We start from the raw sequence: 23075 nt of genomic DNA on the forward strand, positions 1-23075 counted from the left end.
AAGGGAAGGGCAGCAGCAGGAGGCGCTGAGATGGAAGGTTCTGGACAACACATCGCAGGTTCAGGTCCTCATCCGCCACTGCCTGCCATGACTTTGTTGAGCGCCTTAGCTCTGGGGAAGCCCGCCTCCCTGGCCTCGGTGCAATGAGAGGCTGGCAAAAGCTCCTCTTTCCCGGCCACACCCTGGAGCTTTCCCCCCAGATTACTGAGGTGTTAGAGCCCAACCCAGGTCAGGGAAAGGCGGCCTGTGACAGAGCCCGGGGGGGCCTGAGCTCCATCCACCAGCGGGGTGGGCGGGGCAGACCTGAGGGCGGTGATGCGGAGGGGAGGGCCTGGCACTGGGACCGAGACAGCAGGAGTGCCTGTGTCCGGTACTTGACAGAACGCGACCAACTTCCTTGGACGAGCAGGGCCAGGCTGGCTGGCTTCTCGCCAACCTTGCCCACACTGGCCCCGCTGGGTGTCAAAGGCCCAATAACGGTCAGGCAGATGCCACTGCTTCCCCTCCCCTGCACGCACAGCCCCACGGCTGGCGGGAAGAGCAGCCTGCCTTCTGGAATCTGGACGTGCGCACTCAAGAAATGCAGAAAAGACATTTATTACCGAGCTATAAATTAGAGGTGGGCGGGTGGGGTGTGAGGCACTGACTGGTCACGTTTTGGGCGGCTGCTCTCGCTCTCTGTCCTCCTGGGCCTGGATTCTGAGTTCCTCCTCAAGGCGCTCCTTCGCTCGCACCACCTGGGGAGGGAGTCACAAACAGTTAGGCAGGATGGCCCCTTCCCTCCCCGGGTCCAGCTCCAGCTTCCTGGAGAGCAGTGGGCAGGTCAGAGGTAACAGCCTGAGCAGAATATAAACAGAGGGGCCTGGGGACGCACTGACTGAGTCTGGGAGCTGAGAGCTGGTTCCAGCACTCTACCCTTCAAGGCCTCGGCTGCTGGGGGCACCACTGTCCAGGGTGACACAGGGCCCAGGCCAACACAGCCCCACTGGCTGGGCCACATGGAGCTGGCAGCCCTGAGGGACTGGCAGTTCAGGGGGCTCCCTGCGCCCCAGGGACCTTTCTCCTGCCAAGCTCTGAACTGCCTGGAAACGAGGGAGGCCCAGTGAGAAGCAGCCCCGCGGCCTGCCCTCCTCCCAGCACTCACCTTTGACTGCAGGTAGAAGGAGCCACCCACGGATTTATCGTTCACCTTGAATAGGTGTTCGTAGTTCTGCAGAGGAGGGGAGACGGTGAGGGTCCCTGGGTTACAGAGGCGGGGGAAGCTAGGAGATGACAAAAAGGAAAGCGAAAGGGCTCGCCCCCTCCGCCGCGCTACGGCACCCGGAGCCGTTGAGGGGCGGAGAAGCGGACAGGTGCCCACTGAGGGAGGCCCACGCCTCTGCCACCGCTACCTGTGGCCTAAACACTGACAAGGGACAGTGGCTTCTTCGAATCCAAGCTGGCCGTAGCCAGAGCCCCCGCTCCTGCCCGTTTCTGCCGCCCCCATCCCCCCTCCCAATGCTGGTGGCCTGCCGCCCCATCCCCACTTCTGCTCTGCTTGTCTTGGAGCTGGCCTGGTGGCCTCACCTTCTGGATCTCCTCAGGGCTCAGCTTAGAGATGTTGAGAATCTGCTGTGCCTCCTGGAGGCTGAGGCCGGAGAGGTTGGAGGCGGCTGCAGACTGGTGTCCCGCGCGTCCCCGGGCGTCAGCTGCTGCCCGGCTGGCTGTGTGGACACACGGGTGAGCACTCGGCCCTCAGCAGCCTGGAGCTCCCCCGGGCCTTCCACGTGGGCAGCTCACCGCTGCCAGGTGGCGTGGGGGAGGAGACAAGCCGGGCCAGAGGGCATCTCTTCTCCAGGAGTGGATTTTTTGGGGGTCGGGGGTAGTAAAGTGAGGACAGGGGCAGGGGCTGGTCAAACCTGGCATCAGGTCCCCAACCTAGACCGTGAGATGACCCTGTCCCTCTTCTCTCCCCTGGCCTCCACCTCCTGGGTGCATCGCAAGTTGGGGAGTTTAGGTTACTATGGGGAACAGAGTGAAGCTGCGAGCAGGGGGAGGCAGCATGGCTCTGCCCTGCGGTTACCTAGGCCACCAAAGCAGGCTGCCTCGGGTGACCTCTTCCCTTTCAACGCCTCTAGATTCAGGAGCCAGTACACTTTTTCTTAAAGGGTCAGAGAATGAGTATTTTAGGTTCTGCAGGCCAATTAGTCTGTGTTGCAATTACTGGACTCTGCCTTGAAAACAGCCAGAGGTATGGCTGTTCCAAAAAAACTTTATTTACAAAAACAGGCGGCCAGGAGGGCCAGTGTGCCCATTTCTGGCCGGATGCTCACGCCCATCAGGTCTCCCTTTTATGGGATTGTCCCAAGATCTAGTAGCACAGCCCCACAACGGGAAGTGCCCCAGGCTACCTGAGCTGCCAGAACCCCAGCCCACAGAGGGCCCTTGCATTCACAATTGGCCCAGTGTGAGGGAGGGGCCCAGAGCTACTGGGAAAATCTGAGCCAGGCAGGATCTCCCAGCCCAAGGAGACAGAGGCCCAAGCTTACCTGCAAACTCCTGCTGCAGGGCCCGGGCAAAGGCCCTGCCCACCACCTGCACGCCCATCACAATGATCTGGGCCAGGTACTTGGCCTGTGAGCAAAGCAGGCACCTATTAGCAGGCTGCATTCTCAGAGCCCCCAGCGATGGACCCTGGAAGTGGTGGCTGTGCGACAAGACTTCTGGATTGCTGAGGCGAGGAGGCTCACAGCAGCAGCCATAGACCACTTCCTCCAAAGCACCCTGATAAAAAGCTTCTGCTTTGGGTGGCTTCGGGTGCTCGTGGGACAGCAGGCCCGGGGAAGGTGGGGGGGACCCAAGAGAGTCCCCAGAGGCAGACGGGACTCTCCCTCGTCCTTTGGAAGAGGTGGACAGGAGCCAAGGCAAAGTGGCCTGGGAACCAGAACTCAGGGCCGGTCCCAGACCCACCATTCACTCTGCCACCACCAGCTGCTTCTTGTACTTGGCTGGTCCAACCTTTACTGGTGGGGAAATGCAGTGCCATTCTAATTCTCCCCACACTATTCAAGTCAGTTCCAATCAACACAACGAAAGAGCAAAATACCCTCCACTTTCAAGGAGCAAAGCCCACTAGGCGGGCATTTAGACAAACACAGAAGGGACCAAGTGGTGAGGGAGAGCAGGCCAACCCCTGTTCCTCCACCGGCTCACTCCTTCACTCAAACCCTGCCTGAGAGTCAGCACCGCGACCACAAAGATACCCAGGACCCGGCCCTGCAGGAAACCCTCCACTGCAGCGCAGCACGAGCGTCTTCTACCCCAAGACCGCGTGGGCCAACGCACCACGGAGACAAGTGGGGCATCTCATCAAGCATGACCAGAGGCGTGGAAAGGCACCGGAGGGACACCTCAGGAAGGACAGGGAGACTCTGGGAGGCAACGGCACTTCTCCTGGCAGGTAGAATCTTGATGGGAAAATGGGGGATTTCTAGGCAGGGGGACCAGGGTGAGCCCCACTGGGAGAAAGTGTAGGGGATGCGTGGGAGCAGCCAAGAGTCCAGAGGTCTTGTAAAATAGTAGGAGGTAAGATGAGGCAGGCGGGTGAGATGGGAAACATACAGATCTTACTGTGACCAAGGATTACAAACAGACAGCATGCGTGTGTGAGATGGTACAAACGTGGGTGCGTGGAGGACACCCGGAGAATGCTCGCGGCAGGTCACCACTGCTCACGTGGCACATCCAAGTGGTTTCCAACAAGAATGGACTTAGCCAGGGTGCTGAGCACTGTGACAAACACATTCTATCTATTGTGCCATCTAATCCCAACAACTCAAGACACTGAAACACGGAGGGGTTTAGTGACCAACATGAGGACACACAACTAGGACCTGGGGCAAGATGGGCAGAAAACCCATAGCCAGTGCTATCAGCTATCCCCAGGCTGCCCACCTCACACAGAATCCCAGGGTCTGCAGGGAGGGCGACTGCACAACATGACAAGGATCAGGACCCAACCCAGAGGCCAAAGAGGGGCTTGTTAGATTCCAGTGGAAGCCCGACTCCAGAACTGACCTTGCTGGCCTCCCTAACGGGCGGGGTGGGATGCGGTTCTGGGCCATTAGCGGGGATTGATACATGGGAAGTGGGTTTGGATTTCACAAGTGGGCGGAAATTTCATAAGCCCCGTATTTCACACCATGAAGACTCTCCAGTGATCAGAGGGAGGGGCGGGGCTGCAGGTGCTGCACTGTGGTGAATAGACTAACGAGGATCTGCTTCAGATGGGAAAGTCTCACCTGGCTTCTTCCCCAACCCCTACTTGCCTAAAGCCTCTCCCAAGTTGGGCAGGAGGCTCTGAGATGGACAGCTGGTCCTGTCTGAGGGACAGAGAGGCTGACAGGCCAGCAGGTGATTCCAAGTGTTCCCTTGGCCAGGAATTCCCACCAGGCCTCCGACCACACCCCCTTCTGCTGCCACACCTGACAGCAGCCCCATCACACTGCCTGCATGCACTGCCTCGTACTCAGGTGTTTACTTCTCTGCCCAGGTGGTGACTGTTGCTAAATAATGAATGTTAAGAGCTGAAGCTCTAACTGAGCAGCTCCCCCACCACCCCCTGCCCGTGGTTCCTGCTGCCAGAGCTCCATAGCTGCAGGGCAGGCTGGGCTTTCTGCAAAGTTTCAGAGGCTACCCCAGCCATCCAAGGGAGCTGCCTGGTCCACCCACCGCAGCTACCAAGGTTCCTGCGGGAGGCATCTCCTGGGGGGAGGCAGTGATGTGGAGGTTACACAGGCAAGCTCTGGGATCACCTGTGTGCAAATGACAGCTGTGTGCCCTGGATAAGTTCCCAGTCTCCCCGAGCCTCAGCTTCCTCTCTTATTGTGGCCAACAATAGGGCTGTCAAGGGGATTAAATGAGATAATGCTTATAAAGTGCCTGGCTCAGACCGTGATAATATAGTAGGTGCTCAATAAATGTTGATTTTCATTTATTACTACTCTTTGTTTCCCAAAACCTGACACTGGCCAGGCACTGGAGAGTAACAAAGCTCCGCCCAACACAGCAGCTCATTTGATAGATGGTCTAATTCCTCAGGGGAAAAAGCTGCAAAATGCTGGGTTACATTCCCAGGGAGCTGGAAGCAGCGTGGAAGAGAAGTGAGAAGGCTGCTTCAGTCAGGCTGACATAACCTGGGTCCCCGCTTTGCTTCTTGCCAGCTGTGTGGCCCTGGCAATCACTCAACCTCTCTGAACCTCAGTTTTCTTATCTGCAAAATGGGGAGAATAATACCCCCCTTATAGGAGGGCTAAGGCCCTCAGGAGGCAAGGCATGTAAAAAGCGGACACCTGACAGTGGCAGGTCCAGAGTAGCTCAACAGCTGCCTCTGCTTCCAGACCAGATCCTGCTTGGTGCTGAATGATCTAGAGATCAGAGGTGCAGCCAAGCTTCTCAGCTACCTCCTCAATACCCAGATGCCTACCAAGTGCCAGGTGGGTCAGCTGTGCTCAGAGCTGAGGATTCATGGGGAGCACAGCTGTGCCAGCTGCAGCTACCACAGGGGATGAAGACAGTTACTGGCTGAGGCCTCTCCCAGAAAGCCCTAAAACACCCCATAATCCACTGACTGACGCTCGGGCCTGAAGACCCTGGGCAAGAGCAACTGGCCAACACAGCATCCAACTCAGGCCAAGTCGATGGTCAAGGATTAGAGGTCAGAGCCATGACACTCCACGCCTGGGACACTGCAGATGTCACATATGCTTTCCTGCCTGGAGAGCAACATGGCACAATGCGGGACCAAAGCCCTGCAGCTGGGGCAGGGCCCCAGGCAGCGTGGGGGGTTGGGAAGCCCTAAGGAATGTGGTTTGTCCTGTGTGAAGTGCATCAAGAAGGCAACCTGGCTTTGGACAGATGGATGTGCAAAGTTCCCTTCAAGGCACAGTTCCTTGGGCTGGTGGGCAGAGACAGCCACTAACTCACCCTCTTCTCAAGGATGCATGGAGATAGAAAGGGGGCTCTCTTCACCCAGGGCCCCTGCAAACAGCTGCTGGCATCACAACTAGGCAGGAGGGAGGTCAAGACCACAACTGTCACATCTGCCATGATATGTCCAGGGCCTGGGCTGTGGCTAGCACAGCAGGTGCCCGATACATATTTGAATGAATGTGACACTTGACAGGGCTTCCAAATGCCTCCCACTCCCTCTGCTGAAGGAGGGCTCTGGCCATCCTCCCAAAACACGCACACAATACCCTACCTCTGCTGCCACTGCCAGCCAATTCAGTCTACCCCCAGCTTGGCATCCCCAGCTCTGGCTACAAATGACTTCTCTAGTTTTTTCTCTCCCCTCATGGCTCTCCACATCACGTACTGCAGCCACACCATCTACTCCAGGATCGGCTCCCCTACTTCTTTACTCTGAATTCATACACCACACAGGTCACTCTTTTCAAGTGCACAATTCAGCACTTTTTAGGATATTCATAGAGCTGTATAACATTTTCATTATCCATCTCCCCAAAACTCCATACCCATTAACCCACTGAACATCCTCTCTCCTACTCCAATACTGTCTAATCCCAACATCCTTCAAGACTTAGCTCATGTCAGGCTTCCCTAGTGGCGCAGTGGTTAAGAATCCACCTGCCAATGCAGGGGACACGGGTTCAAGCCCTGGTCCGGGAAGATTCCACATATCCCACATGCCGTGGAGCAGCTAAGCCTGTGCACCACAACTGCTGAGCCTGCGCTCTAGAGTCTGTGAGCCACAACTACTGAGCCTGTGTGCCACAACTACTGAAGCCCGCGCACCTAGAGCCTGTGCTCCGCAACAAGGGAAGCCACTGCAATGAGAAGTCTGAGCACCGCAGCAAAGAGTAGCCCCTGCTCCCTGCAACTAGAGAAAGCCCCGCGCAGCAACGAAGACCCAATGCAGCCAAAAATAAATAAATAAAATAAACAAATTTATATATATATATAAAAAAGACTTAGCTCATGTCACCCCCATTCCCCTGGGTGAAACCTTTCCAGGCTCCACCCATTTCTACCCTCCCATATCACTGTCTTTCTTTTCCTATTAATATTGTCCTATTTTACGGACTCGCCTGCTTTCTCCTTTAAGGTACCAACTCCTCCAGAGCCACATGCAGGAATGTGTGTGAAGGACCCAGCTGGGGTGGGGGGCGGGGTCCTCAGAAAATGGCAGTGACTATTACAAGGCAGGAACAATGGGTGCTAAGTGTGTAGTCTGAGGACACAGGAGCTGGGCTCAAAACTGGGATGACCCTGGAAAAGTCAGACGCCCTGAGCTTCAGATTGTTTATCTGTAAAACAGGGACAATGAGAGCACCGACTTCTTTAGAATTAAATGGGAATCTACATAAGCCTCAGCTCAGGGCCTGGCACTTGTAAGCTCTTACCTTATCCTTAACACTATCAGTTAAGAAGTGGCTCCCCAAACCCACTGCCTCAATCACTCAACAATCCTCTATCCGGGGATAGAGCTCAGGACCCTGCACTTTTAAAGTTCCCCAGGTGACCTGACGCAGCCAGTGTGGCCCAGATCTGTGGGCTGGCCCTGGGTGCCAACGGTACCGCAGAAACGCTCAGTTTTCGGTGTTGCAGGGTCTGGTTCAAGTCCCAGTTCTGCCACTTCCTCGTGAAAGTCCCGGAGCCCGTTTCACCAGCTTTCAAATGGGGACGATAATAGGGCGACACCATCAACTAGCTCGAGGACCGAGCAGGGGCTCGCGGGCCGGACTTACCTCCACCTTGGGCTGCCGGCACGTGGCTGGCGCACACGGCGATCGCATCTGCTCGGTATTTCCCGGCCCGCCAGACCCGCCCTGCCTTCCAGCCAGAAGGCTCTCCCTGGCCCCGAGGTCGCCAGCGCCCGCCTCAATAACCCCCGGCTGCGACACCCCGGTCCCCGCTCCCCGCCAGGAACGCAGGTGGCGCGCGGCGCCCGCAGTCCGGCCGGAGCTCCCAGCCCCGGCCCCGAAACTGCCCCCCTTCCCCTCCCCTCCTCATGCCTCACCATGGCGGCCACTCTGCTTCGGGGGCACGGGCTCCGGCTTGCCGGCCCCTCGGCCCCGGCTCAAGGGCGGCCGGCGGGTCAAAGTTCAAGGGAAGCTGCGAAGAGCGCGTGCGCTGGGCATGCGCGTTGCTTCAAACAGAAAGGGCGGGGCGTGGGCGGAGACCTATGGCCCGTGGGCGGAGTCGGGGCGGGGCCTGCCTCAGCCTCCCGCGTTCCGGCGACCACCGGAGGCTACTGATGGGCGGTTTCAGGACCCTCTGGCCCTCCTGCTTATCCTGGGGCGCTAAGAGCAACAGAACAACACCGGTCAAATGGGGGGGTTGCTATTTCTTCCCTCCATTTTGCCAAAATATTTGGGACTAAAAGACATGCAATAAACATACAACACCTCACAAACATAATAAGTAAGACGTCAAATTCTCACAAATACTCAAGAAAACAGGAAACTTCAAAGTAGGTTTCATTCCAGGTTCCCTCTGTCTGGAAAGGAGGGCTCGTCTCCCTCCTCCTTCAAGTCTTTGTTCCAATGTCACCTTCTCAGTGAGGCCACCCTGATGCCCTACCATCGCCGCAACTTGTCCTCCATTCCTTTGCTTTTCTAATACAGGCTTTATTGAGAGAGAATTCATACACCACACAATTTGCCCTTTTGAAATGCACAATTCAGTGCTTTTTAGTATATTCACAGAATTGTGCAACCATCACCATTAGTTGCAGAACATTTTCAGCCCAGCCTTAGCAACTCCATACCCATGAGCAGTCTCTGTCCATTTCCCCCTCCCCCAGCCCCTCGTGACCACTAATCTGCCTCCTCTTCTATGGATGTCTCATAGAAATGGAATCATACTACATGTGGCCTTCTGTGTCCTTTTTTTTTTTTTTTTGGCTGCGTTGGGTCTTCGTTGCTGGGCGTGGGCTTTCTCTAGTTGCGGTGAGCAGGGGCTACTCTTTGTTGCAGTGCACAGGCTTCTCACTGCGGTGGCTTCTCTTGTTGCAGAGCATGGGCTCCAGAGCGCAGGCTCAGTAGTTGTGGCGCATGAGCTTTGTTGCTCCGCACATGTGAGATCTTCCCAGACCAGGGCTCGAATCCATGTCCCCTGCATTGGCAGGCAGATTCTTAACCACTGCGCCACCAGGGAAGCCCCTTGTATTTGGTTTAAACCTCCTTTTTTTTTTTTTTTTTTGTCCACGCCATGTGACATGCAGGATCTTATTTTCCCCACCAGGGGTCAAACCAGTGCCCCCTGCAGTGGAAGCCTGGAGTCTTAACCACTGGACCACCAGGGAAGACCCATAAACCTCCATTCTCGATCCCTCCTATTTTTTTCTGAAGCTCTTACCACATTCTATCAAATTATACCATTCATTCATCTTTATGTTTATTATCTGTTCCCTCCCACTAGAATGTGGATTCCTGGAGGGCAGGACTTTGACCTCTTTTCTCCACTCTTGGGCATCAGCACCTGGAAGAGTAGCTGGCACATGGAAGGCACTCAGCAAACGTTTGTTGAGTGAATGAGAGTCGGGCTGCCTCCTACTATGTTCTGGACCACTGCCCTTCTTTCCTTTCCTCCAACTCTCCAAATTCTTTATTCTCTCAGCACCCTGGCTGCCCTTCCTTTTGTCTGAAACGTTCTTCCCAGGGCTCTCTCCATGGCTTTATGGCCTTCAGGTCTTAGCTCTCAGCTTAAACATCGCTTCTCAGACCCTGACCAGTCTCCCCCTGCATCCCCGTGGCTCCTCCCTTTCACATAGTTTATCTACTTCACAGCCCTCCTTGCACTGTCTATTTGCGAACTTGCACATGGTCCGGCTCACCCCTGCCTACTAAGACTATACTAAGTGCCTTGAGAAGCCATGTCTCTCCCGTTCATTACAGGAGCTGCCATCCAGAGCCCTGCCGGATACTGGCGTGTTGGATGAATGAATGAATTCCCAGCAGGAGCAGAGTGAGGCCTGGGACAAGCGGGAGCCCAGGGCCAAACCGACCTCACCCATACTCCTGTCCCCTTCCCCTTCTAGCCAGCCCACAGACCACAGCGGCACGAGAGGTGGCCAGCTTAGAAAAGTTTAATTGCTAAAAACATCCAAGGTACGTGCAGGCTACTCCCTGCGGGGCTCACACCCCCTTCATTGGGCTATCAGTTCTGTGATGCCCATTCCTCCTGGCTTCAAGTTTGGGGAGCAGGGCTACTGGTCCCAGGCCCCTGAGGCTGGTGCTGCTCCAAACGGCCTGGTGGGGGGCCAGCCCCCTAGGCCCTTGACCAGAACTGGAGCAGCAGGCAAGATAGGATGGCATGTGATAACTGAAGGTGCTGGGCGAAGCCAGCCCAAGCTGAGACCAGCCCAGGTCAGAGTAGAGGGGACAGGGAGCCCAGTGGCTGCCCAGGGACATGCCACTGAGCCCTCACGCCCACCCCACCCCCACGCCCCTGGCTCCACATGCTAGCAGGCAGCTGAGGAGAAGCAGCTGGTCCCAGAAAATGCAGAGATGCGGACAATCCATGGGGGTTGCAGCAGGGCCCAGAGGCTACGGAAATGCCCAAGACCCAAAGGAAGCCAGGCCTTCTGGGCTGAGTTGTGCCCCGGCCAAGAGGTGGTTTCCAGTTTGAGGGTGAGACGTGAGGTGTGCAGGGGCACCAGGTGGTTCAAGGAGGCGGCAGTGGCAGGTGAGGCTAGAGGTGGCTGGTGGGCAGGCTAGTCCTGGGGAGATAAACCAAGAAGTGGGAGGGAGCTGAGAGGGCCTGGGGGAGGGGGGTGGCGCATGCGGCAGGCGTGAGTCAGGGAGAGATGGGACAGGCAGCAGGGCCCACTCATCCACTCACCCACTCGTCCTCGTCCACACCTTCGAAGGAGTCCTGTGGGAGCGGGTCCACCCGGTTCCCCAGCTTTGCCACCATGGCACTCAGCAGCTGGGAGAGGGGACGGGAGAAGAGGTGGGAAGGGAACAGGACTTCTGACCCCAAGAATGTCAGATCTCAAGGTTGGAACCCCGAGGTTCAAGGTTGTGGGAGAATCATTTTCATTAGAGCCCTGACAAAGTTGATGGTTTTCATTGAAAAAGATGCCTTGACAGAGACGGGGGAACCAGAGACAGACAGACTATAACACGGAACATCAGAGTCACAGGGCAGCTGTCTCCACATATTGCCTCAGATGCTCAAATATGCACCAGGGTCCCCAGCGCACTTGGGTCTGGTTGGGTTGGGCCAGGCTAGGGTGGGGCCTCTTTCCACTCTTCCCTGGCTTCCTGAGCCCTGTGCCCTGGGGGCGGCAGCGGTCAGCTTCAGGGCTTTGGAAGGTCTTCCCTGTCCAGCTGACAAGTGGGTGACACTGGCTCCTTGCCCAATCTGGGTTGGACTAGAGAACTGAAGGGCAGTCACCAGGAGCAGCCAGGACCCTGTGACCCCAGCGGCCAGCCCTCTTCCATGCCTACCTCTTCCTTCTTCTGCTGGTCTGACTTCTCTTCCAGGTAGAGTGCTGAGGATGGGGCCCGCCGGGCAGGGCCTTCACGGGGGGCCTGGCTCACTGGGGTGGGACAGCAACAAGGATCAGGCAGCAGAGAGCCCCTTGGGTGGGGCCTCCTGGCCTAACCGCTTGGTACCAGCCCCTAGGGGATTCCATGGCAGAGAGTCCAGAGGTGGCACTTCGGCTCACAAGGCCTGCCCTTGGCACCAGGCCGTGTGCACGTGCGCATGTGTGTTGGGGGTGGAGGGCTTGTGATGGAAACACAGACCCTGGGCACTGCCCTCCAGGGGCTCAGAGACCAAGTCCGAAGAGCAACCACCCCATCCCTGGGAGCACTAGAGGTTTCTGACTGCCAGCAGGGATGGAGGTTCGGACTTGGGCCTTCTGCCCCTTTCTCCAAACCCCACCCACTCCCCTGCTTCCTACCTGCCCCCCCAGCCCAGTCCCTCATCCTACCTGGGGTCATGTCAGGGGGCTGCAGGCTAAGAAGCCGGGGCTGCCCGTTAGCGCCTCCCAGCCAGGCTTCAGCGCTGAGCACCGGCTCCCAGCTCACGGCCGTGTCTGGGAACACGTCATCCTGGAAGAATTCTTTCTGCAGGGAGGGAGGAAGGGGCTGCCCTGAGGTACTGACCAGAGGCCTAGGGCACACAGGCATCCATTGGGAAGGGGGCATGGCAAGACCCAGGACCCCAATCTGAGGTTTCTGCAAGTTTCAGAACGTCAGCAGAGTAAGGGGAACAGGTGCCCCAAAGAGCAGTGAGTGGGGCAGTTTGGTGACAAGACCAGTCAGGCCCCAAAGCCTCTGACAGGGGCCAGGCAGGGGGTGCTGGGTGTTGGCATGCTGGGCCCCCAACCTCACCCTGACTCGGGGCAGCCGGAAGGTGACAGGTTCCAGGGAGGTCTGGCGAAGTCGCAGGCATCGGGCAAACTCCACCTCCCGCACGTCACACTCTGTCTTGGGCAGGAGAATGAAGCCCTGGGGCGGCAGGGGAGTCGAGCTGGGGCTGGAGTCCAGAGCTCACACTGAGCACCTGGGCCCCCTCACTTAGGACCATCAGGACCAAGGCCTATCCCTGGAGAGTGGTGTGATATTTAACAACTAGCTCTCTGGAGGGAAAATGCCCTGATTTGTAGCGTTTGCCTATTTCCATGGTGTGAAAACTCCCACCATGCCAATTTCACGCTACTAACATGACCGGGTGAATGCAGATTTGGGAAGAGATGTGCAGTAGCAGCCCATGATACAGTATTTCTGCCAGACAGGGCCCACAGATGTAAATAACCTCAACAGTACAAATAATAGTGAAGTCAAGTAAAATAATTAGGAAGTGATAAATTAAGTATCTATTGCCTTGGTCTTTACTGTAACTTATTTGTGGGTTCATAAAACTTAAACTTACATAGTTTAATTTTTAACAATGGTTGAGTTTAAAAACCAGTTCCGGAGGCTGCTGGGCACACCCCGCCCGGCCCAGTGACTCAAGGGCCCCACAGGCCCCTGCAGTCCTGCACATGGCCACGAGAGGGCGGGTAGCCCATGGTCCCACCTACAGAAGGAGGACCAGGGAGCGTGTGCGAGGGCTCACCTTGTGGGGGTCAGGTGATGTGAAGCTGTTGCACTCCAGGAAGAAGGGGGCCTCGGGGAGCAGCTCATACAGGAACACGCGGGTGTCGCCCTGGGGGGACGGCAACAGTGAGGTAGCCAGCATTAGCTGCCTTTCCCCCCACCTCCTCTCACCTGCCCAAAGCCCCCGCCTGTGCACCCCAGCCCACCTTGCCCGTGAGAAGCACCAGGCGGGTATCTGGGTCATAGCTGGGCAGCAGGGTCGAGGGAGCCACATCCAGCCCCAGCACTGCCAAGGGGCCACTGGCCAGGGCCTCAGCCGAGTACAGGAGTAGCTGGCGCTCACTTCGGCTGCAGGGGGGCAGAAGCAGGTCCTCAGAGCTGGAGGGGCCTGGGGCATGGCAAGGACTCCAGCAAGGCCCCCAATCTTGTGGGGCTGGAGGCCTGAGGGCCTCGGGGTGGGAGGAGAGGCCTCTGCCCATCCTCCTTCCTAACCCAGCCTCAGAACCACTGGCCTGGCCTAATACAATAGCTTTCTAACCTGCCGCCCAGCCTCCTCCCGGACCTCTGCCCCCTCTGCCCCTCCTCAGCACACTCCTGTCCCATGGCCACCATGGCTACTAAGTCTGGACTTTTCTCCCCACATTCTGTTCCAGGCCCTTTGCTCCAGCCAGGCTGGTCACCTTCTGGGCCACTCCACCCAGAGGTGAATGCCCTCTCCTCCGGGTCTGTGTTTACCAGCCCCTTTGTGACCCAGTTCAGATGATATTTCTCTTAGGAGGCCCTCCCTGATCCTTCCTCGAGAGCACCAAATGCCCATCCCTTGGACCTCTTCAGGAGTCTTGGTTCTGTGTTTTGTGTGCTTCGTCTGATCCCCACCAGATATGGGCTCTGCAGCAGGGATGGCTTTCATCCCTCTGGACCCCTAGTTGATTCATTCCTCCCCATCTCCTTCCCTCCCATCAATCCACCCATGCACCCAATCCACCCATGCACCCATCCATCTATCCATCCACATATCCATCCATCCATCCCTCTGTCCAATAAATGAGAGTTGGGGATAGCTTCTGCATGCCTGACAGGTGTATGTGTATCTGGGGGAGGGGGCACAGATGGCTGCTGAAGTCTGGGGATGGGAATAGTGGTCCCGGAGTTCTCACCTGTCAAAGCCAGACACCAGGAGACAGTGACCATCACACACCCAGACAATGCGGGCTCCACGGGCCCCCTCAGGCCCTGGGCCTTCCTGTTGGAATATAGTACATGAGGCCCAGCTGGGACCCCCGCCAGGTCTGAGGGCCGCCCCCAGCCCCTCTTGCTCACCTGCAGGGGCTCAGGGCTACCCCGGGGCTCGTAGATCCGCAAGTGCCCATCCTTGCAGACAGTGGCCAGCTGCCGCCCATCAGAACTCCAGGCCAGGCCAAAGATCTGGGGGCAGGTGGGGACGTGAGAAGCAGCCTCTTGCCCTGTGGCTGGGCGCCTGCCCCCAAAGCTGTCCTACCTGATCCCGGTGGCCCTGCAGCCTCAGCCGCTCTGCTCCAGCCTTAAGGTCCCAGATCCGAATGGTAAGGTCATAGGAAGAGGAGGCCAGCACGTCAGCTGCCAGCGGGTGGAAACGCAGAGAATAGATCTTCTCCGTGTGGCCTGGGGGCGAGGCATGGGGTGACACTGAGCCCCTCAGGAGCCACCGCCCACCCCCCAGCCCCCAGCCAGGCCCCCCTGACCTGTGAGCACGGCCTCGGGCATGGTGAGCACCTCTTCAAGGCCCTCTGGGGGCACCCGCCACAGCCGGATCCTGGCATCCTCCCCAGCTGCGGAGAGCACAGGTTCATCACTGCTGACCCAAGGCCCCCCTTCTCTGTTCCCACTGAGGGCCCTGGGACCCTCCCTCAAGCCCAGTGCCCAGCCTCCTTACCCACAGCGAGGTGGTGGGGATCAAAGGGGTCCCAGGCCAGATCGGTCACGGCTGCCCCATTCTGCAGCGTGGGCAGTACTGTGTCGGGCAGACGGCCGGGCTTCCGCAGCTGTGGGAGGTGCCCCCACCCCAAGGCCCATCAGTAACGGGCAGGAGAGTCCGGTCCCCAGGGCTGCAGGGCAAGCAGCATGCCTGGGCCCACACCCTCTGCAGCTGATGATGCACCACCAGGTGGCCCAAGCTCTCTGCCTCAGCCACCTTGTGCTCTGAGCCCCAAGTGCCAACCATGAGGCCCCCGGAAAGTGAGGGAGGCAGCATGGAGTGGTGGAAACAGCTCAGGCTTGGGGCTCAGGTGGCCTGGGTTCAATTCCCAGCTCCACCACTTACACAGCGTGTGACCCGGCAGGTGACTAAGCCTCTCTGTGCCTCACCGCTTTCATCTGTAAAATGGGGATAAGAGTAGCACCCCTCCACACACACACCACATGGGATGCTGGGCACTTGGTTTGTGCTTAGAGAATGTGAGCTGGTGTGGGCAACTGACGCCCTCAGCGTCCTGCAGGGACGTGGGGACAGCGCGGCAGGGTGGGGCCCCTCACCTCAAGCACGGCCACCTGCCCACCACTGCTGAGCAGGGGCATGGCCACACGCTGCCGGTTGGCACAGAAGCCATCGCTCTCGCCAGGTGTGGTGAGGTTGAGCCCCTTGAGGTTGGTGATGTGGCTGTCTCGGTGCAGGACGGTGCCCTGAGCGTGCCGGAACTTGGAACTGGGGCCTGGCGGGCAGCAGGGACACGGAGCCACGTGAGGTGAGGGTGCCCTGCCTGCCTGCCCCGCGCTGTCCTGCAGGAGGACCCGGACCAGTCCTGAGTCCGGGCTGCCTGCTCCCCTCAGCAAAGGACCGTGCAGGCTGTGTGCCCAGGTCTCTGCCAGTCCAGCCAACACAACTCGTCCAGAATGAGACTCGAGGGATCTCGGAACGTTTAGGCCACCCTCTTACAGGTGAGACTCTCTTCATCCCGCAAAGAAGTGACTCCTCCAGGAGGGGGGGCGGGACTGTGGGGGGAGGCAGGACTGGGGTGCAGAGGAGGGTGGCTGGGGTGGGGGTGGACAGGGCTCCCGTGGTAGGGGGTTAGCCCCGCGCTGAGGCACTTACCCAGCAGGCTTTGCAGGGACCTCTGGCTGGGGCTGGTGCCGATGCCGCTGGTGCTGGAGAGCGAGGGCCCCAGGCTGGAGGGCGTGGAGGGCGAGGTCAGCAAGCTGGGAGGGGAGGAGAAGCCCTCCTGGGGGAGAAGCTCCGGTCAGCCAGCAGCCCCGTCAGGCGGGTGGTCAGCCAAAGAGAGAGGGGATGCCGGGGTCATCACTTTGGGACACTGGGGTAGGCAGGAAGCCCCACCGTGGGATGTGGGGTGGGGACGCAATCGCTGATGGGCAGGAGGTAACTCAGGGTGAGCTGAGCGTTAGCACGTGGGACAGCAGGTAGCAGCTGCTGCTCCTGGGAAGGTGGGCCCTGAATGGTCAAGATCTTTCAAGAGGGGCTTCCCTGGTGGCGCAGTGGTTAAGAATCCGCCTGCCAATGCAGGGGACACGGGTTCGAGCCCCTGGTCTGGGAAGATCCCACATGCCGCAGAGCAACTAAGCCCGTGCACCACAACTACTGAGCTTGCGCTCTAGAGCCCGCGAGCCACAACTACTGAAACCCGTGTGCCACAACTACTGAAGCCCATGCACCCTAGAGCCCATGCTCCGCAACAAGAGAAGCCACCGCAATGAGAAGCCCTTGTACCACAACGAAGAGTAGCCCCCGCTCGCCGCAGCTAGAGAAAGCCCGCGCACAGCAATGAAGACTCAACGCAGCCAAAAAAATAAATAAATAAATTACTTTTTAAAAAAAAGACCTTTCAAGAGAAGCTAGAAATCCAGCTTTTATGTGAAAGTCTCACTTTCTAAGCGTTTGCTCAATTTTGAGAACACTGAGGTTCTTCACTTGTGCTTCTTGCGTTTCTGAGACCATTGGGCAGGCCACACACTCCTGCCCTGACCCGGGGCCCCTGCTGCAGCATTGCAACGGGGAAGCCAGGTGGGCTATGCTGATACTCACGCTGGGGTCCGCATCACCCACAGGTGTCTCTGCAGGCTGGGCCTCTTCCGGGGTGGGCCCTGCAGGGGGCACCAGACGGGAAGTGAAGCTGGGGTGGGGTCGGCAGGCTGGGTGGAGGCTGACCCTCTGCACCTGTGGGTAGAGGCCGGCAGGTGAGGCAGGAGGGCTTGGTGTGGGGATAGGGGACACCAGGCAGCTGAGTTAGTGCACAGCTGGACCACGTGCCACGGACGCGGCTGCTGCCAGTGGTGCAGGCCAGGAGCAGTCAGCCAGGCCTTGGCCCTACCTGCTGGTTGCTACCAGCCCACCAGGCATGGGGGTCAGAGGCGGGCACACAGCCTGCAGTGTCCGGGAACAGGTCCTCGTGGAACTCCACAGCCTGGTGGCACACAAGCACACAGGCAGTGAGGTCAAGTCCCCCAGGCTCCCCCAGGCCCTCCCAGTCCCTCACGCAGGACCCCCTCACCTTGCGGGGCACGTGGTAGCTGATGGGCACGATGGCTGTGTCGCTCAGCTGCAGGACGCGAAGCACCTCGCAGCCCATGACGGCCAGTGCTCGTCGGGGCACAAGGGCCACCCCCCGCAGCGCGCTCTCCAGGAGGCACTGGGTCACTATCAGGGACACCGTGGAGGACAGTCAGAGTGGGTCGGGGAGCGGAGGGGGGACAGGGCGGGGAGCAGGGCTTACCTGGGCTCAGTGCCGGCTGCTGGGGGGCCACCTCATAGCAGTACAGCTGACTCTCGCCCTGAAACGATCCCCACCCAAGTGCGGCTCACTGACTGTGCTGGTGGCCTGGGCTGCCCGGCTCTAGCTCCAGCCGCCCCGTCCCTCCCCAAAGACAGAGTCACAGAGCCATGGCCAACGTCTACAGGGCGCTGATGTGCGCTGGGCGCTGAGCTGAGCCCTTGGTAGACTCTGCCTCGCCTGTTCATCATCATGGAGCACGGAGTGAGCACCAGGGGTATACGTTCAGTAGAACAAAGTGCCTGCTGTGTGCTGACTCTGCTCTATTCTCGGCCTTGTCTTCACGAAGCTGACGTTCTAGGGAGTGACCCCGACTGCATGGAATGGAGACTTGGAGCCCTGTGTGCCTGGAGCCCCTGGCAGGGGTGGAGTCTGGGCAGCACTGTTCTAGCTCCTCCTTTCCGGGGTGGATAGCATCCTGCACTCCCCACTCTCCCAGTTGGCTGGCCAGGTCAAAGGTCGGGGCCAGGTCTGGCGAATGAGGGCACCAGCCGACATGGGTGGGGGCTTGAGCTTCTCCTCACCTTTCCCGCCAGGACCAGGAGCCTGGAGTCTGGATCCAGCAGGGGCATCAGAGACCTGGGGGAGAGACGGCCTGTCGTAGGGATACAGCCAGTCATTGGGGCCAAGGGGCAGGGGAAGGGCTGAGAGCATCGTGACTCTAGATCGGGGCTCAGGCCAAGCACAACAGTGGCCAGGAGTGATGCAGCCCCTCCAGTTGCATCCAGCCTGGTCCCCAGGGACCCTCCACCTCCTCTCCCTGCGCTCCCGACATGCTGAGCACATCCTCACGTCCCAGCCTTTCTTTCCCAGGTCCTCCGTCTGCCCAGCTGCTTCATCCCAGGACCGTGCTGGGCCTGGGCACAGGGGAGCTGCCCCCTCCTTCTGCACCTCAGCCCTGATCTCTTCCCACGCTCAGCAGCTCCAGGAAGCCCCCCGACATACATCATTCTGTCCCTGGTCTCACCTCCACCAGCCTAAACACCAGGCCCAGGAAGGTAAGAGGGGTGCTGGAACTGGGGACCCCCCCTCCATCCCCACCCGGCACAGTCGGCCTGGGCACTCCAGGACCCAGGTTTAGGGGCCCTCTCCTCAGTCACCCCTGCTCCTGGGCCTTGATGCTGTCCTAGAGACTCAGAACTCCCCTAGGCACCATCTCTGAGCCCCAGTGCCCAAGCCTGAGCCAGGGGCCAGGAGCAGGGCTCCTTCCTGCCATGCTTCCCTGGCCTCCCTGTTCTCTGTCCCCCAGGTGGGGCCCTGGGGGCGGGGGCAGAGGCTGGAAGCCCCCAGAGCCCCGGCTGCTCTGTGTTGCCTGTCTCGGCCAACAACCTGTTGCTCTCCAGAGATTTACCACTCCCCTTCCCCTCCCAGGCCCTGCAGGGCCCCTTTGCAGCCCCCAGCCCTGACTGCTGTTTTCCAGGCCCAGAGTCTCCTGGATGTGGGGCACCCAGGAGAACTCAGACTGGTGTCTTCATCTGTTTCTGTTTCCTGCTCCTGGTCTTCTGGTCCTGCTCTCACATCCCTGGGGACCCACGGGCCTGGACCCCCACCTCAACGCTGACACTCATCCTCCAATGGAACCCCGTCCTCCTCACTGTGGTCCCAGCAGTCAGAGGTCGCCCAGCTGTGGCAGCTGCCTCCATCCCTCACCCAGGCAACAAAGGGTCCAGCCCACCCCCTCCCCTACCCAGCCAGCTGCCCACCACCCCTCCCCACCCCGCTGAAAGGGAGTCACAGAGTGGACTGGGAAGCTGGGTGGGTCCCTGGGTGGCTCCACAGCTTCCTGGAGTGCCCTGGGCTGGTCACCTGTGAGTAACACAGCCTCTAATTACCTTGGGCCCAGCAGGGTGAGCTGGGCTCAGAACTGCCCTCTTGACCTGGTCTGACCACTGCCTGCTGTGGGGGAGAGGGGGGCAGGGGGACAACGTGGTCATGTGACCTCGGGTGTCCCCCACACTGACGCTGGAGCCAGTGGGGCCAGACGCAAGTCCCTTCAGCAGTTCTAACAGGACTTTCACTCACCCACTAGTTCATCCACAATCATCCACTCCCTTGGTGAGCTGGTCTGCGCCCTGCCCTCAGCTGGGCCGGCAGGCGTGACCAAAGGTGAGTGCAGCAGACCCCACCTCTGGCCTCAAAAGCTCACGGCCTGGGTGAGAGGCAGACAGAATTCCACAGACAAACACGTGAAGGAAAAGCTCTCTGAGGACACACAGCAGGGAGCAGAAGGGCCTGACTCTGGCTGGTCACAGGGGAGTGGGTATTCTCTTGACCCAAAGGTTAAAGAGAAATCAACCATGTCAAGGGCAGAGAGTTCCAGGCAGAAAGGGCAGCATATGCAAAGGCCCTGTGGCAGGCAAGTGCACAGCCTGTTTGCGGAACAGGGAGTAGAACGACATGGCTGGTGGTCTGGGCAGTAAGGGTGAGGGGCTGAGGCTCAGGATGGGGTGGGTAGAGGTCACACAGAGCAGGGCCTAGTACATCAGGAGGAGGGTTCTGTCTCCCTCCACTGGATGAGCAATAAAGAAGCAAATGACACATCTTAAGTGAAGAGGGACAGGATCAGGTTTGTGCTGAGCAGAGGCCACCGTGTGGAGACAGGCAGGAGGAAGGAAAACAAGAGTCTGAGAGCAAGTAGGCTGGGCGGGGACTCTAGTCACCCTGCTGCTGCCTTGGCAAGAAATGGGAAATTGGCCTGCAGTTTCCACCCTGGCATCAATGGCTCACCTATGCTCTAAACCAACCTCTTTAAGAGGCTTGACCTGGCACCCCTGTGCACCTGCCCCATGAGCCCCAGCCGGCTGGCCCACTGACTCAGGTGCTAGGGCCGCGGGGGCAGGAAGTCAAGGAGGGCAGGGCTGGCTTCTCTGACAGGTCAGGCCAGTCTTCTTCGCCTCAGGCAGAGCTACCTGAGAAGCTCCGTCAGGCGGGAGCATCCTGCCCACCACAGTGCAGGCCAGGAAATGGGGTCACGGCACCCAGCCCCAAGAGTTGGCCAACAGCTGGCACGGGCCTGACCCCAGGCCTTGTAAAGAGAGCCAAGCCAGGTCTGGGTCTGGAATACAGAACCAAGCCCCAGCCTGGCATAGGGCCAGAGGTGGTGAAAGCTGGCATGGGTACCTCTCCTGCTGCCATGGCAATGGGGGAGGGCTGGCATCTGGGCCTGCCACTGGGAAAGGCTTTGACCCAGATCTAGGGGTCTCCAGACTCAAAGCCACAGAAGGTCTAGAGCCCAGACCTGACACCTACCCCTGAGCCCAGGTCCCAGAAGATGCAGAACCATGGTGGTATCAAGTGGATCACGTGGGGGAGGGGTTACCCCCTGACACTCCCATCAGCTTTCCCAATATTGCTGCAAACAACATAGGAAGTACCGCAGTGAGCCTGCCAGGAAATGCAGTTTCAAGAGCCCTCCTCTGGTTCTCCCTGCCAGCCCATCTCTCCCACTCAGACCCACCACCTAAACATCCTGGCATTGCCACTGGTCCAAAGCAGAACAGGTCCCCTGTTCTTGTCACCCAGGCTGGGCAGTGGGGACCCCCTTGAGCCAAACCCTGCCCCCCACTCCCTTGCTCCCTTAGAACCAGGTTCTAAGGCAGGTGGTGCCTTGAAGCCAAATGAGGACAGGATGGACATACTGGGGAGGGGGGCCTCCTGGAAGCTGTCCTTGAACCTCCGGGTGGACGGGAGCATGGCCTGTGTGAGTCCAGGCTTAGGACTGGGGCGGGGGATGGATCCTTTAGGCAGGTGGGATCTCACTATCAGCAAGAAATGGCCACAGAGGCGAGAAGCTTCAGGACCTGTCAGGAAGTCCTGTTCCTGGAGGAGAGTCAGGCTGGGGTCTCCTGAGGGCCTTAGGGGACACAGGGCCCAAGGGCAGAGGCATAGGGACAGTCTGAGCTGACCGCAAACTCAAATGCTTCAGGAAACTGAAGGAGTGCAGCAGCCTGGTGTGAGACAACTAGGCTTGGTGGGGACTGGGGCCACCTGTGAGTCTGGGCCTTGGTCACAGGGGGCAGCTGCTGCTCAGCCTTGGCCGAGAGATCCCACTCAAGGCAAGCTGGGAAGTCCCATTTTAATGTGAAACCACTGGATTTTTCAATGTTGGCAATGGCTTCAAAGTTTTAAAAAGTCCCACAGGAGCAAAATGAAACACACCTGAGGGCCTGCACTGGCCTAGGAACGGACGTTTAGAGGTGTGCAAGGCACACTCCACATCCACATATAACAACAAAAGCATGGGGTGCAGACCTCTGCCCATCCTGAAAGGGGGCCGTGTTGGGGAGAGGTCCTGAGGAGGCGAAGAGCTGAGAAGGAAAGTCTGGGAGGTAACCGTTGCAACTTGACCCTGCTTAGCCCTGTTAGAGACTGGACATGGAGGCTATCCTGCCCTCTGGAGGTGATCCAGTCCTTCAAACACCACGCAACCCCTCCACCCCCACAAGTTGGTGTGGCCCAGCCTGCTGGGATAAGCCTTCAGGTCCCCCGAGATTTGAGCTGGCCCAGCCAAGCCCTGACTGCGGGCTGGGCTGGACGGGGTGGCGGGTGTCCTGGAGCCGGCTGAAAGTTAGGAGCTGAGCTGGGTCCCCAAAGGCTCTGAGGCATGACTCTGACCACAAGTGCAGAGGGGGAGGAGGGCAGAGTGTTTTCCTGGAATCCTCCAAGGCAGGGGATTTTTCTGGACTAGCCCAGCCCCTGGCACCCGTCCCTTCTGCCCCATTAAGGGCCACTGTCAGCAGCACCCAGGCCCCACCTACTGACAGTGAGGCCCAACCTCACATTTCAGCCCAGCACCCCCCAGCATATTCTGGCCTTGAAGCTGCCGGTAACTGTGGATAGTCTATCACGTCCCCTTCCTGGGTGTCGCTCCCTTCATCTAAGACATGGGGAAAGTGGTCCAGAGGTGCTCACAGCAAAACGACCCCAGGACTCAGATTTGGCATTAGAGGTTGTACTTATGAGGCTCTCAGAAGGGATCTGTGTGTGTGGCCTACCCAGGAGTTTCTGAAATTGGGATTAGCTACCAACAACAACACGGAGAGATTTCACATAAAAAATCCGTATTTCCAGTTTCTCCTGAAAAACCTGAAGCTCTGGCAGACTGGGACAGGTCATAGCGGCTGAGTCTTACACCAGTCTCCCCTCCCCCGGTCTCCACAGGCTCTGGGGTCCGTTCCTCGAGTTTTTATCACCTGCCTGGTATGTCACAGGCATCCAGGTTTGGGATGCTTGGTCTCACTCATTATTCACTCGCTTTTTCACA

General features: G+C 58.6%; 2 protein-coding genes across 3 annotated transcripts in view; both read right to left on the minus strand.

Moving 5' to 3' along the window:
- Nucleotides 1–568: 568 nt before the first annotated feature.
- PAM16 (presequence translocase associated motor 16) lies at nucleotides 569–8134 on the minus strand. The gene is made up of 5 exons (XM_036827622.1): nucleotides 8021–8134; nucleotides 2529–2613; nucleotides 1567–1703; nucleotides 1145–1210; nucleotides 569–737 (listed from the first exon to the last, which is right to left on the minus strand). Exons 1-5 carry the CDS (start codon nucleotides 8021–8023, stop codon nucleotides 651–653), a joined length of 378 nt encoding a protein of 125 aa, XP_036683517.1. The 5' UTR covers nucleotides 8024–8134; the 3' UTR covers nucleotides 569–650.
- A 1944-nt stretch (nucleotides 8135–10078) lies between these two features.
- The window catches only part of CORO7 (coronin 7), a 58100-nt gene continuing 45103 nt past the window's right edge, over nucleotides 10079–23075 (minus strand). For both annotated transcript variants that reach the window (XM_036827615.1, XM_036827616.1), the window contains 19 exons: nucleotides 18337–18391; nucleotides 17756–17813; nucleotides 17534–17679; nucleotides 17354–17446; nucleotides 17068–17199; nucleotides 16123–16249; nucleotides 15567–15742; nucleotides 14968–15076; nucleotides 14777–14863; nucleotides 14554–14696; nucleotides 14376–14480; nucleotides 14213–14298; nucleotides 13262–13403; nucleotides 13075–13164; nucleotides 12348–12464; nucleotides 11945–12080; nucleotides 11457–11548; nucleotides 10846–10932; nucleotides 10079–10723 (listed from right to left, as the gene is read on the minus strand). In XM_036827615.1, the coding sequence (XP_036683510.1) occupies nucleotides 10718–10723; nucleotides 10846–10932; nucleotides 11457–11548; nucleotides 11945–12080; nucleotides 12348–12464; nucleotides 13075–13164; nucleotides 13262–13403; nucleotides 14213–14298; nucleotides 14376–14480; nucleotides 14554–14696; nucleotides 14777–14863; nucleotides 14968–15076; nucleotides 15567–15742; nucleotides 16123–16249; nucleotides 17068–17199; nucleotides 17354–17446; nucleotides 17534–17679; nucleotides 17756–17813; nucleotides 18337–18391 (1987 nt within the window). In that variant the 3' untranslated portion in view covers nucleotides 10079–10717. The remainder of the gene's footprint in view (nucleotides 10724–10845; nucleotides 10933–11456; nucleotides 11549–11944; nucleotides 12081–12347; nucleotides 12465–13074; nucleotides 13165–13261; nucleotides 13404–14212; nucleotides 14299–14375; nucleotides 14481–14553; nucleotides 14697–14776; nucleotides 14864–14967; nucleotides 15077–15566; nucleotides 15743–16122; nucleotides 16250–17067; nucleotides 17200–17353; nucleotides 17447–17533; nucleotides 17680–17755; nucleotides 17814–18336; nucleotides 18392–23075) is intronic.

This window comes from Balaenoptera musculus, chromosome 15, assembly GCF_009873245.2.
Source record: "Balaenoptera musculus isolate JJ_BM4_2016_0621 chromosome 15, mBalMus1.pri.v3, whole genome shotgun sequence".
NCBI lineage: Eukaryota > Metazoa > Chordata > Mammalia > Artiodactyla > Balaenopteridae > Balaenoptera > Balaenoptera musculus.